The 13,897-nt window shown below is 53.7% G+C and overlaps 2 protein-coding genes across 2 annotated transcripts; both read left to right on the forward strand.

Annotated features, from left to right (window-relative positions):
* The first annotated feature begins 610 nt into the window (after window positions 1-610).
* On the forward strand, window positions 611-6,313 carry NDUFS2 (NADH:ubiquinone oxidoreductase core subunit S2). The gene is made up of 14 exons (XM_069728871.1): window positions 611-765; window positions 899-1,002; window positions 3,761-3,951; window positions 4,030-4,150; window positions 4,231-4,343; window positions 4,440-4,514; window positions 4,591-4,668; window positions 4,972-5,057; window positions 5,261-5,380; window positions 5,458-5,587; window positions 5,658-5,753; window positions 5,869-5,952; window positions 6,037-6,094; window positions 6,173-6,313. The coding sequence occupies exons 1-14, from the start codon at window positions 680-682 to the stop codon at window positions 6,208-6,210; spliced, it is 1,380 nt and encodes a 459-aa protein (XP_069584972.1). The 5' UTR covers window positions 611-679; the 3' UTR covers window positions 6,211-6,313.
* Window positions 6,314-6,705: 392 nt separating this feature from the next.
* On the forward strand, window positions 6,706-13,566 carry FCER1G (Fc epsilon receptor Ig). Its single transcript, XM_069728872.1, has 6 exons — window positions 6,706-6,819; window positions 7,075-7,201; window positions 7,300-7,350; window positions 7,421-7,489; window positions 12,681-12,701; window positions 13,054-13,566. The coding sequence occupies exons 2-6, from the start codon at window positions 7,115-7,117 to the stop codon at window positions 13,114-13,116; spliced, it is 291 nt and encodes a 96-aa protein (XP_069584973.1). The 5' UTR covers window positions 6,706-6,819; window positions 7,075-7,114; the 3' UTR covers window positions 13,117-13,566.
* The last annotated feature ends 331 nt before the right edge of the window (window positions 13,567-13,897 follow it).

Here is a 13,897-nt window from a genome sequence, read left to right on the forward strand (position 1 = left end):
AATTTTCCAGAGTAGGGAAGAAGGCAAAGTGATTTACCGGAGAGGTAACGGGATGCATTGGAGCAGGGAGTACGAGAGGAAGAGAGCGCCCCGTGTGGTAGTCCCGAGCCGTCAGCAAGCAATGAAGCTAAGGATGCGGAAGCGCAGGTCCAAAATTAGGACTCGCTTACTAAACTGACTCCCCCTTATTGAGCTGTATAACATCAGGTCCCGGCCAGCGAGGGTGTAGTGCCCCCAAAAACACAGTCCACACACACCCAGCCAGGACCCCCATTTTCATGTAGGAAACTGGGGCATGAAACACCACAGGGTTTGTGCCTTTTTCTCACCTTTGCTCAGTCTTTTCTTTTCCAGCAGTTTCTAGAGATTTATTTCTACCATTGGATGAACAGCAGAAAAAAACTTGCACAAAAAAAATTGGGATGTTAGTAATGGGGTCACCACAATCGGGGCCGTGTGCCAGAAGTCATTAGAGCCATATCATCGCTTAGCAACAGAAGCGCCGTCCTGTCAGTGACACCTTCTGTACTTAACCAGTTCTGGCAAACGTGCCCTTATCCAACATGGCTTCTCGCTTCTCGACGGAAGTGCGTCATCCTGCCACCTCTCAGCGAGTCTCTATGGCTGTGAAGCCGGAGCAGTACACCGGAAGTTCCCAGTAGGTAGGGCGCTCGGGAAGATGGCGGCGCTCAGGGCTGTGGGACGGCTGCGGGCACCTTCAGGTGTTCTGTCCGGGCGCTGGCTGAGGGCGGCGCAGCCGGTCAGGTAATGAGAGAACCGGCAGGGACCCTGACAAGAGGCACGTTTGCCCCTTGAGAAAGCTGGGGGACCGCCAACATGGCTGCCCCCACAACACAGCGAATGGGAATTGTAGTCCTCAGTCTGTTTTATCTTGTAGAGAGAAGCAATGGCAGCCGGACATGGAGTATATGGAGCAGTACAGCGGAGCTGTCATGTACCCCAGCGCCGTCACCGCCAAATGGGTGCCCGCCCCCTGGCACGGTGAGGACAGAACTCATTACCCCCTCAGTACCCCAAGTCATGTCCCGCGGCTGATGTTTAACCCCTCAGATACCACGAAAGTGATTGTCATTGCCGCGGCCGTAACATAACACGCAGGTTGACCCCCCTGCAGCACGGTGACTCAGTGGTTAGCACTGTACTATTAATAGAGCAGCACTGGCTCAGTGGTTAGTACTGTGCTATTCATAGAGCAGCATGGGGACTCAGTGGTTAGCACTGTACAATTCATAGAGCAGCACGGTGGCTCAGTGGTTAGCGCTGTACAATTCATAGAGCAGCACGGTGGCTCAGTGGTTAGCGCTGTACAATTCATAGAGCAGCACGGTGACTCAGTGGTTAGCACTGTACTATTAATAGAGCAGCACTGGCTCAGTGGTTAGTACTGTGCTATTCATAGAGCAGCATGGGGACTCAGTGGTTAGCACTGTACAATTCATAGAGCAGCACGGTGGCTCAGTGGTTAGCACTGTACAATTCATAGAGCAGCACGGTGACTCAGTGGTTAGCGCTGTACAATTCATAGAGCAGCACGGTGGCTCAGTGGTTAGCACTGTACAATTCATAGAGCAGCACGGTGGCTCAGTGGTTAGCACTGTACAATTCATAGAGCAGCATGGTGGATCAGTGGTTAGTGCTGTACTATTCATAGAGGAGCACGGTGGCTCAGTGGTTAGCACTGTACAATTCATAGAGCAGCATGGTGGATCAGTGGTTAGCACTGTACTATTAATAGAGCAGCACTGGCTCAGTGGTTAGCACTGTGCTATTCATAGAGCCGCATGGGGACTCAGTGGTTAGCACTGTACAATTCATAGAGCAGCATGCTGGATCAGTGGTTAGTGCTGTACTATTCATAGAGGAGCATGGTGGCTCAGTGGTTAGCACCGTACAATTCATAGAGCAGCATGGTGGATCAGTGGTTAGTGCTGTACTATTCATAGAGGAGCATGGTGGCTCAGTGGTTAGCACTGCTATTCATAGAGCAGCACTGGCTCAGTGGTTAGCACTGTTCTATTCATAGAGTAGCTTGGTGGATCAGTGGTTAGCGCTGTACTATTCATAGAGCAGCATGGTCTATCAGTGGTTAGCTCTGTACTATTCATAGAGCAGCATGGTGGCTCAGAGTTCAGCACTAGTATTCATAGAGCAACACTTTGAATAGTACAGTGGTAACCACTGAGTCATAGAGCAGAACGAGGGCTCGGTTAGCGCTGTAGTATTTATTGCGCAGCACTTTGGCTCCGTGGTTAGCACTACTATTCATAGAGCAGCACAGTGGCTCAGTGGTTAGCTCAGTAGTATTCATAGAGAAGCACCTTGGCTCCATGGTTAGCACTGTATTATTCATAGAGCAGAATGAGGGCTCAGTGGTTAGCGCTGTAGTGTTCATAGAGCAGCACTGGTTCAGTAGTCAGGCTGTAGTATTCTTAGAGCAGCACGGGGGCTCAGTGCTTAGCCTGTATTTATTTTGCAGCACTTTGGCTCTGTGGTTAGCACTGTATTATTCATAGAGCAGCAAGGTGGCTCAGTGGCTAGCACTGTAGTATTCATAGAGAAGCACTTTGACTCAGTGGTCAGCACTAGTATTTATAGAGGAGCACGGTGGCTCAGTGATTAGCACTGTACTATTCATAGAGCAGAATGATGGCTCAGTGTTTAGCGCTGTAGTATTTATTGCACGCACTTTGGCTCTGTGGTTATCACTCTTCATAGAGCAGCATGGTGGCTCGGTGGTTAGCACAGTAGTATTCATAGAGAAGCACTTTGGCTCAGTGGTTAGCACTCTATTCATAGAGCATCACAGTGGTTAGCACTGTAGTATTCATAGAGCAGCACGGTGCTCAACACAGTAGTATTCATAGAGAAGCACTTTGGCTCAGTGGTTAGTACTGTAGTATAGAGCAGCACGGAGGCTCAGTGGTTAGCACAGTAGTATTCATAGAGAAGCACTTTGGCTCAGTGGTTAGCACTGTAGTATTCATAGAGCAGCACGGTGGCTCAGTGGTTAGTACTGTAGTATTTATTGCGCAGCACTTTGGCTCTGTGGTTAGCACTCTATTCATAGAGCAGCACAGTGGCTAAGTGGTTAGCACTACTATTCATACAGCAGCTTGGTGGCTCAGTGGGTAGCACTTTTGCTTTGCAGCGCTTGGGTACTGAGTTCAAATCCCACCAAGGACAGCATCTGTAAGGAGTTTGTATGTTCTCCCCGTGTTTACGTTGGTTTCCTCCGGGTTCTCCGGTTTCCTCCCACATTCCAAAAACATACTGATAGGGAATGTAGATTGTGAGCCTCAACGGGGACAGCGATGATAATGTGTGTAAAGATCTGCAAAATATGATGGCGCTATATAAGCAAAGCATAATAAAAATAATGAAATAATGAAAATGCAGCAAAAAGTGTCTGCAATGAAAACTTGGAGAGTTATCCCCGCACCCCACCACCTACTGCACTTGGGAGCAAGAGACATAGATAAAAATTCTTAGTACTCTTATAAATCTTTTTTTTTTTACCACCACAAAGATGTATAACCTCCCGCTCAGTTTGTTGTGGCCTCGCAGGCGGAGAATAGTCTCCTGTTCATTTTACCGCGTCAGAAATGAAGATTACCGTCATCTTACCAGCAGGTGTCGTTGATGCTTCAGTGAGCCTGTCTGGATGATGGGAGTATTCCCTGCTCGTGACCCTTTCATCTGTCACTCATATTCTTGTTTTCTGCCCCTCCCCTTTGTACAGACAAGGACCCCCCTGTGCACAAGGAAGTGTCCAACCTCACCATCAACTTTGGCCCCCAGCATCCAGCCGCTCACGGCGTGCTCCGTCTGGTGATGGAGCTAAGCGGGGAGTCAGTGAAGAAGTGCGACCCCCACGTGGGCCTCCTGCACCGAGGAACAGAGAAGCTGATCGAGTACAAAACCTACCTGCAGGTAAGGGTGGGGTGATGCCTGGTGACAGCAGAATCTGGGGGTGGTACTCCTGGTAATGAGCAGCTCTCGTCCCTGCAGGCTCTGCCATACTTTGACCGTCTGGACTACGTCTCCATGATGTGCAATGAGCAGTGCTACTCCCTGGCGGTAGAGAAGCTGCTAAACATCCGCCCCCCGCTCCGAGCTCAGTGGATCAGAGGTGAGTGGTCCTCGCTGCCCCCATGCCTTACCCACGATCCTCCACTAGAGGGGCAGTAACCTTTCCTTCAACCATTCCAGTGCTGTTCGGGGAATTGACCCGAGTGATGAACCACGTCATGGCGGTGTGCTGCCACGCTCTGGACGTCGGTGCCATGACCCCCTTCTTCTGGATGTTCGAGGAGCGAGAGAAGGTAGGTTGGGAAGATGTATAAAATCTCACCCAAACCACGCCCCTCATGATGCAAAACCTTTGCTTGCTGATAGTGACCTTAGCATCTTTCTTGCAGATGTTCGAGTTTTATGAGCGGGTGTCGGGGGCTCGGATGCATGCGGCCTACATCCGGCCCGGAGGAGTGCACCAGGTGTGCTATCATTATTTGTCCCCTCCCCCTGCTGTACATAAGAGGGGCCACTGATTGTTCGCCCTGTGTCTCCTAGGACATGCCGCTCGGCTTGATGAACGACATCTATGAGTTCATAAAGAACTTCTCGCTGCGGATTGACGAGCTGGAAGAGGTGAGGGTCCGGAAGTCTCTGGCAGAGGGGTGCCCTGACTGACTAGTAAATTGTCATCATGCAGGAGGGGGTTTCCTCTGATCACTGAGCCGCCATTGTGGGTCTTCTGTCTTTCTATCCTTGCAAGTTTGTTCCCTGACAACGCCCTTCATCCCTATGTATAGTAAAGGGCTTTCAATTATCCCCTCAGAGGATGCACAGCAATGTCCGTCCTCTGTGTGTGACTCCCCCTGCTCACGTAGACGGGGTGGCGCACAATAACAGCAGATTCCAGACATCCCATAATCCTCTTGTGTCCTCCAGATGCTGACAAACAACCGAATCTGGAAGAACCGGACTGTGGACATTGGGGTGATTTCTGCCGAGGACGCCCTGAACTATGGGTTTAGGTAACTACATGGTGATATCAGTCCTGCTGGATTATAGGTATTCTGGATTGCCATGCTCTGTTCACTAGTCCAATAATCCAGAATATTTTTTTATTTATCTAACTAGAAAGATCCTGTAATCCAGTATTATGTTGTAGAGTTTTCATTAATTCGGCACCTCCACAGATTACCGTTCCGCTCTGACCCTTCTTGTGCCCTTGCAGTGGTGTGTTGCTCCGAGGTTCAGGGGTCCAGTGGGACCTCCGGAAGTCGCAGCCATACGATGTGTATGACCAGGTGGAGTTTGACATCCCCATCGGATCTAGGGGAGATTGTTATGACAGGTGAGTGGACGGGCATGGTACATATTAGCCCCTCTCTGTGCTGTGTCTCACCCCGCGGACCCGTATCTGTACTCCAGGTACCTGTGTCGTGTGGAGGAGATGCGCCAGTCCCTGCGAATTATCCACCAGTGTCTCAATAAGATGCCGGAAGGCGAGATCAAGGTGGATGACGCCAAAATCTCACCACCCAAGAGGTCTGAAATGAAGGTATGACAGATGGGGATTATTGGGTTAATCCATGCTGGCATCAGGGACAAATTTCATGTTTTCCTTCCAGCGCTCCATGGAGTCTCTAATCCATCACTTCAAGCTGTACACTGAGGGCTACCAAGTGCCCCCCGGAGCCACCTACACCGCCATCGAGGCCCCCAAGGTATGGCAGGTGGGGGAGGGGAATTCTGGCGTTGGATTATGGCACAGTCCTAGCAGATGTGACATCAGGTTTCTGCCAATTTTGTGCCCCTCTGACTTCATATTCGTCTTTCTAGGGTGAGTTTGGGGTCTACTTGGTGTCTGATGGAACGAGCCGCCCGTACCGCTGTAAGATAAAGGCCCCCGGATTCGCTCACTTGGTAAATAGACCGACCTTCACCCCCCCCCAAATCCTCAGGAGCACATCGGCACCCATGCTTCATTCTTGATTTCTTATCTTGTAGGCTGGCTTGGACAAGATGTCGCAGGGTCACATGCTCGCGGACGTCGTCGCCATCATCGGTGAGTGTTGCAGCAGGGGGTGGTGGGGTTTATAGCCAGTGTGCCTCCTGGATACAGATGCGGCTTCTCTTCTTGTAGGGACTCAGGATATCGTGTTCGGAGAAGTTGACCGATAATTTGCTTGCTCTGAGGCTCCGCCACGACCCCTTCATCCTGACGTTATTTAACATTGTGTTTGTAAAAGTCTGAAAATAAAGTCTCTGCTTTCTAAATGGATAACGAATGCGTGGTCATCGCTGCCGCTGACATGTGCCAGGAATAGTTATCAGAGGAAAGCTGGGTGATGGCTAATATGGCCACAGGGATAGTCATCGAGCTGGTGGGTGGTAACGTTGGGCTGACATGGCAGTGGTGGCTGCTTACATGAGGCAATTGTATGAAGCTGCAGGAATCGGCCCGTCCGCCGGGGGAGCTACATGTTTAGGGAACTGTGGATAACTACACTCCCCCCAACTCTCATCGCTCAGACCACTGTACAAGGGCGCCAGGCAGGAGCCACGGCCGTCATCACAGCAAAATAAGGAACCTCCGATTTCCTTAAAATTTTCTTGTAAAGCCCAGAATAGAATCCCCCCCCCCCCCCCCCCCCGCATCTACGTGTTCTCTGCGGCGGGGGCTGGGCAGAGAGTCACTTCCTGCATTGGTCTGGACACGGAGCGTTCCGCCCTGCAGAGCTCGGACAGCGCACAAACCACGCCCTGCACCCGGACTACGAGGACGTGAAGGTAACTGCTCCGTTACCTCCAATTATTGGGGCAGAAAACACACAAACCTGTCATTGTACAATTCTGGAATCTGCTTTCTTGATACTTTGTTGTGCTGTCCGAGGGGAGAGATCTGATGTTTCCACCGTCTTTATGATCTGGTTCCTTTTGGGGGTGCAGGAGATTCATGGTGGTCCTGTCTGTACCAGACAGCGTTGTGCTCGGTGTCAAGCGACAATTTTTCAGATCTCCTGACATTTTTTATTTCTCTCGCAGAACCTGCGGAGCGAGCGTCATTATCACATTACCTGCAGGTATGCAAGAGCCGGAGATCTGCTACATCCTGGACGGCATCCTCTTCCTCTACGGGATTGTCCTCACCGCTCTCTACTGCCACCTGAAGGTCAGTGCACTTCTGGCTGTTCAGGACCATGTATGTGGCTCACAGTCAGTTATATCGTTCTCATCCCACCTTTCCTCCGGCTTTTATTTTTCTTACAGGTGAAGACGGCCAAAGCCAAGAAAGCAGAGTCGGGGGCGGGGCATTACGAGGTGATTAATATGGCGTGATATAAGGACTGAACTGTCTGTGTCGTGGTGCTAACGACTCTTGTTCCTGCAGCATCTGCAGTACCCCGAGAGGCAGATCTACAGTGAAATCGGGAAGGCCGAGACCGAGATGACGGTGAAGGTAAGGACACAGCGCAGCTGCTGGACCCCGGAGCTGACATTCTACCCCCAGACGCACTGCCGCTGCCCTTCCCCCCCCACAGCTATGTTACCAACTCATAGCGAAAGAAGAAAATGCTGTCCGTGGCTGCTGACCACTTCCCGTGTCTCACGCTGTGAGCTGTAGACCCCCCTCCCCTGCTGCTTCCTGTATGGGGTAGAGTGTGAGCTCTTCTGACCCAAGAGGACAGAGCTCTGAGTATTCATGGATACAACCGTACATATGACCCATACACCCAAGTATGTGTGATGTCGGCCCTTACTGTGATGCCTAGCGGACGGTGAGAATCGGTCGCCTGCAGCCAATAATCAGCCTCACATACATTACATGTGACCTCGGCTGTGGGTCCTCTCAGCCGGAGGCTCTGCCTTCTCTCCCTTTGGGAAGTGCGCCGATGTGGCTTAATACAAGCAGTCTTTTTACAAGGGGCGCTCCACACTTGTGTGACCCATGTGTTGTCAAACTCGATTGGAGGGTCCAGTAATCACCGTCTGTGGGCTCCGCTGTGTGTGTGTGGAGGGTCCAGTAATCACCGCTTGTGGGCTCCGCTGTGTGTGTGGAGGGTCCAGTAATCACCGCTTGTGGGCTCTGCTGTGTGTGTGGAGGGTCCAGTAAACACCGTCTGGGGGCTCCGCTGTGTGTGTGTGGAGGGTCCAGTAATCGCCGTCTGGGAGCTCCACTGTGTGTGTGTGAAGGGTCCAGTAATCACCGCTTGTGGGCTCTGCTGTGTGTGTGGAGGGTCCAGTAATCACCGTCTGGGGGCTCCGCTGTGTGTGTGGAGGGTCCAGTAATCACCGACTGTGGGCTCTGCTGTGTGTGTGGAGGGTCCAGTAAACACCGTCTGGGGGCTCCGCTGTGTGTGTGTGGAGGGTCCAGTAATCGCCGTCTGGAAGCTCCACTGTGTGTGTGTGAAGGGTCCAGTAATCACCGCTTGTGGGCTCTGCTGTGTGTGTGGAGGGTCCAGTAATCACCGTGTGGGGGCTCCGCTGTGTGTGTGGAGGGTCCAGTAATCACCGACTGTGGGCTCTGCTGTGTGTGTGGAGGGTCCAGTAAACACCGTCTGGGGGCTCCGCTGTGTGTGTGTAGGGTCCAGTAAACACCGTCTGGGGGCTCCGCTGTGTGTGTGTTTGTGTGTGGAGGGTCCAGTAATCGCCATCTGGGAGCTCCACTGTGTGTGTGTGTGTGTGTGTGAAGGGTCCAGTAATCACCGCTTGTGGGCTCTGCTGTGTGTGTGGAGGGTCCAGTAATCACGGTCTGGGGGTTCCGCTGTGTGTGTGCGTGTGGATGGTCCAGTAATCACCGTCTGGGGGCTCCGCTGTGTGTGTGTGGAGGGTTCAGTAATCACCGCTTGTGGGCGCCGCTGTGTGTGTGGAGGGTCCAGTAATCTCCATCTGGGGGCTCCTCTGTGTGTGTGTGTGTGTGTGTGTGGAGGGTCCAGTAATCACTGTGTGGAGGGTCCAGTAATCGCTGTCTGGGGGCTCCGCTGTGTGTGTAGGGTCCAGTATTCGCCATCTGGGGGCTCCGCTGTGTGTGTGTGGAGGATCCAGTAATCGCTGTCTGGGGGCTCCACTGTGTGTGTAGGGTCCAGTAATTGCCATCTGGGGGCTCCGCTGTGTGTGTTTGTGTGGAGGGGCAAATAATCACGGTCTGGGGGCTCCGCTGTGTGTGTGTGTGTGTGTGTGTGTGTGTGGAGGGGCCAGTAATCACGGTCTGGGGGCTCCGCTGTGTGTGTGGAGGGTCCAGTAATCACTGTCTGGGAGTTCCGCTGTGTGTGTGTGGAGGGTCCAGTAATCACCGTCTGTGGGCTCTGCTGTGTGTGTGGAGGGTCCAATAATCAGCGCTTGTGGGCTCTGCTGTGTGTGTGGAGGGTCCAGTAATCACCGTCTGTGGGCTCCGCTGTGTGTGTGGAGGGTCCAGTAATCAGCGCTTGTGGGCTCTGCTGTGTGTGTGGAGGGTCCAGTAATCACCGTCTGTGGGCTCTGCTGTGTGTGTGGAGGGTCCAATAATCAGCGCTTGTGGGCTCTGCTGTGTGTGTGGAGGGTCCAGTAATCACCGTCTGTGGGCTCTGCTGTGTGTGTGGATGGTCCAGTAATCACCGCTTGTGGGCTCTGCTGTGTGTGTGGAGGGTCCAGTAATCACCGTCTGTGGGCTCCGCTGTGTGTGTGGAGGGTCTAGTAATCGCCGTCTGGGGGCTCCGCTCTGTGTGTGTGTGTGTGTGTGGAGGGTCCAGTAATCACCGTCTGTGGGCTCCGCTGTGTGTGTGGAGGGTCCAGTAATCGCCGTCTGGGGGCTCCGCTGTGTGTGTGTGGAGGGTCCAGTAATCGCAGTCTATGGGCGCCGCTGTGTGTGTGGAGGGTCCAGTAATCACTGTCTGGAGGGTCCGCTATGTGTGTGGAGGGTCCAGTAATCACCGTCTGGGGGCTCCGCTGTGTGTGTGTGTGTGGAGGGTCCAGTAATCACCGTCTGTGGGCTCCTCTGTGTGTGTGTGTGTGTGTGTGTGTGTGTGTGTGTGTGTGGAGGGTCCATTAATCACCGTCCGTGGGCTCCGCTGTGTGTGTGTGTGTGTGTGGAGGGTCCAGTAATCACCGACTGTGGGCTCCGCTGTGTGTGTGGAGGGTCCAGTAATCACCGACTGTGGGCTCCGCTGTGTGTGTGGAGGGTCCAGTAATCACCGACTGTGGGCTCCGCTGTGTGTGTGGAGGGTCCAGTAATCACCGACTGTGGGCTCCGCTGTGTGTGTGGAGGGTCCAGTAATCACCGACTGTGGGCTCCGCTGTGTGTGTGGAGGGTCCAGTAATCACCGTCTGTGGGCTCCGCTGTGTGTGTGGAGGGTCCAGTAATCACCGTCTGTGGGCTCCGCTGTGTGTGTGTGGAGGGTCCAGTAATTACTGTCTGGAGGGTCCGCTATGTGTGTGGAGGGTCCAGTAATCACTGTCTGGGGGCTCCGCTGTGTGTGTGGAGGGTCCAGTAATCACCGTCTGTGGGCTCCGCTGTGTGTGTGGAGGGTCCAGTAATCACCGACTGTGGGCTCCGCTGTGTGTGTGGAGGGTCCAGTAATTACTGTCTGGAGGGTCCGCTATGTGTGTGGAGGGTCCAGTAATCTCCGTCTGGGGGCTCCTCTGTGTGTGTGTGGAGGGTCCAGTAATCGCCATCTGGGCGCCACTGTGTGTGTGGAGGGGCCAGTAATCACCGTCTGGGAGTTCCGCTGTGTGTGTGTGGAGGGTCCAGTAATCACCGTCTGTGGGCTCCGCTGTGTGTGTGGAGGGTCCAGTAATCACCGTCTGAGGGCTCCGCTGTGTGTGTGGAGGGTCCAGTAATCGCCGTCTGGGGGCTCCGCTCTGTGTGTGTGTGTGTGGAGGGTCCAGTAATCGCCGTCTGGGGGCTCCGCTGTGTGTGTGGAGGGTCCAGTAATCGCCGTCTGGGGGCTCCGCTGTGTGTGTGGAGGGTCCAGTAATCGCCGTCTGGGGGCTCCGCTCTGTGTGTGTGTGTGGAGGGTCCAGTAATCGCCGTCTGGGGGCTCCGCTCTGTGTGTGTGTGTGGAGGGTCCAGTAATCGCCGTCTGCGGGCGCCGCTGTGTGTGTGGAGGGTCCAGTAATCACTGCTTGTGGGCTCCGCTGTGTGTGTGGAGGGTCCAGTAATCACAGTCTGTGGGCTCCGCTGTGTGTGTGGAGGGTCCAGTAATCACCGACTGTGGGCTCCACTGTGTGTGTGGAGGGTCCAGTAATCACCGACTGTGGGCTCCGCTGTGTGTGTGGAGGGTCCAGTAATTACTGTCTGGAGGGTCCGCTATGTGTGTGGAGGGTCCAGTAATCTCCGTCTGGGGGCTCCTCTGTGTGTGTGTGGAGGGTCCAGTAATCGCCATCTGGGCTCCGCTGTGTGTGTGGAGGGTCCAGTAATCACCGTCTGAGGGCTCCGCTGTGTGTGTGGAGGGTCCAGTAATCGCCGTCTGGGGGCTCCGCTCTGTGTGTGTGTGTGGAGGGTCCAGTAATCGCCGTCTGGGGGCTCCGCTGTGTGTGTGGAGGGTCCAGTAATCGCCGTCTGGGGGCTCCGCTGTGTGTGTGGAGGGTCCAGTAATCGCCGTCTGGGGGCTCCGCTGTGTGTGTGGAGGGTCCAGTAATCGCCGTCTGGGGGCTCCGCTCTGTGTGTGTGTGTGGAGGGTCCAGTAATCGCCGTCTGCGGGCGCCGCTGTGTGTGTGGAGGGTCCAGTAATCACCATCTGTGGGCTCCGCTGTGTGTGTGGAGGGTCCAGTAATCACTGCTTGTGGGCTCCGCTGTGTGTGTGGAGGGTCCAGTAATCACAGTCTGTGGGCTCCGCTGTGTGTGTGGAGGGTCCAGTAATCACAGTCTGTGGGCTCCGCTGTGTGTGTGGAGGGTCCAGTAATCACAGTCTGTGGGCTCCGCTGTGTGTGTGGAGGGTCCAGTAATCACAGTCTGTGGGCTCCGCTGTGTGTGTGGAGGGTCCAGTAATCACAGTCTGTGGGCTCCGCTGTGTGTGTGGAGGGTCCAGTAATCACCGACTGTGGGCTCCACTGTGTGTGTGGAGGGTCCAGTAATCACCGACTGTGGGCTCCACTGTGTGTGTGGAGGGTCCAGTAATTACTGTCTGGAGGGTCCGCTATGTGTGTGGAGGGTCCAGTAATCACCGACTGTGGGCTCCGCTGTGTGTGTGGAGGGTCCAGTAATCTCCATCTGGGGGCTCCTCTGTGTGTGTGTGTGGAGGGTCCAGTAATCGCCATCTGGGCGCCTCTGTGTGTGTGGAGGGGCCAGTAATCACGTTCTGGGGACTCCGCTGTGTGTGTGTGTGTGTGTGTAGGTAGGGGCCAGTAATCACGGTCTGGGGGCTCCGCTGTGTGTGTAGGTAGGGGCCAGTAATCACGGTCTGGGGGCTCCGCTGTGTGTGTGTGTAGGTAGGGGCCAGTAATCACGGTCTGGGGGCTCCGCTGTGTGTGTAGGGGCTAGTAATCACGTTCTGGGGGCTCCGCTGTGTGTGTGGGGGCTAGTAATCACGGTCTGGGGGCTCCGCTGTGTGTGGCGGGGCCAGTAATCACGGTCTGGGGGCTCCGCTGTGTGTGGCGGGGCCAGTAATCACGGTCTGGGGGCTCCGCTGTGTGTGTGATGTATCTAATCCATGTATGTCTCTGCTCTTTTCCAGGGGGGTGAAGGCGTCTACACTGTAAGTATCACCTATTGCTCATGTATCACACAGAGCAGGGTTAGATACACTAATGGGTAGACAGTACCGCACAGGCTAGGATAATATACACTGTCCGAAAGAGGATTGGATGCACTAATCCGCAGACTGTGCTGCACGAGAAGATTAGATACACTGGCAGACTGTGCTGTGTGGGGTAGGATGAGATACACTGATACATGGTACGGCACAGGGGAGGATTAGATACACTGATCTGCAGAATAATACAGGAGAGGTAAGAGAACGCTCAGCATTATCATGTGCTGTTCCTGCTGGGATTTGTAGTGCTTTGTATATTTGGGATGATTCTGTGATTACACTTTTCTGTTCTCAGGGTCTCGGACCGACAGACAAGGCCACGTATGAGACTCTTAACCGTGGAGCGAAAGTGAACTGAGCGTGTGGCGCGGCATGGGATGTAGGACATGTCTGCCTGTATATTTAAGTGCTTAAGAGCGTCTGCATCATCTGTCCCTCACTGGCGCCCCCACTGTTCCCCTCTGCAGACTCCACACAGACTCTGATGGTTCTTGCTTAATTTCCACCATCTTTAACTCTCCATCAGTAGAACAAAACCCTCTTTGTCTACGATTGTCTGTGCTTATAAATAAAGTTTATTGAATAATGTTACCCCTAGCAACCAATCAGTGGTCAGCTTTCATGCTCTTGCTGGTCTTGCATGTCTGTGAGCTGAGTTCTGATTGGTTGGTGTGGCAGCCGCTCGGTCCGTGCTCAGTAACCTCCTGATACCACGCTTGTAGTGTCACTTCTCGTGGTCACCGCCTTCCTCCGGCTGTTTAGGCCGTTTGTATTTTTTTTGTTCTGCGCCATTAAATGTGTGCGGTGATCCCTGTGTGCAGTTACTACCGCTGCCCGAAGCCTCTACCTCTAGTCCCAGAAGTAGTCAGGTCCTGTGTGCATGCTGGGAATTGTAGTCCCTCTGCATGTAGACACTTCTTGTCCTTCTGCATTGTCGCCTCCAGGAAACTCTCCTTCCTTCCTGTATCAGCAGCCTCAGGGAAGACCTCAGAAGACAACAGTTTCTTAAAGGGCCACTCCACATAACACTGATAATCCTCGCCTTGTGGTCGGAAATGTCAGTGAGAAAACCACCGCATGCTCCGGCGTCTCACTTCTGCTTTGTCCTGGTGGGGACTTTACAATATGGTGAAGGAAAG

The sequence above is a fragment of the Ranitomeya imitator genome, chromosome 1 (assembly GCF_032444005.1).
Source record: "Ranitomeya imitator isolate aRanImi1 chromosome 1, aRanImi1.pri, whole genome shotgun sequence".
Lineage (NCBI taxonomy): Eukaryota > Metazoa > Chordata > Amphibia > Anura > Dendrobatidae > Ranitomeya > Ranitomeya imitator.

Coding starts and splice junctions, on each gene's coding strand:
- NDUFS2 (XM_069728871.1), top strand. CDS start 680: ATGGCGGCGCTCAGGGCTGTGGGACGGCTGCGGGCACCTTCAGGTGTT. Junction 5,058..5,260: donor GCCCTGAACTATGGGTTTAG/GTAACTACATGG, acceptor GTGCCCTTGCAG/TGGTGTGTTGCTCCGAGGTT. Junction 6,095..6,172: donor GGACGTCGTCGCCATCATCG/GTGAGTGTTGCA, acceptor CTCTTCTTGTAG/GGACTCAGGATATCGTGTTC.
- FCER1G (XM_069728872.1), top strand. CDS start 7,115: ATGCAAGAGCCGGAGATCTGCTACATCCTGGACGGCATCCTCTTCCTC. Junction 7,202..7,299: donor CTCTCTACTGCCACCTGAAG/GTCAGTGCACTT, acceptor TTTTTCTTACAG/GTGAAGACGGCCAAAGCCAA. Junction 7,490..12,680: donor AGACCGAGATGACGGTGAAG/GTAAGGACACAG, acceptor GCTCTTTTCCAG/GGGGGTGAAGGCGTCTACAC.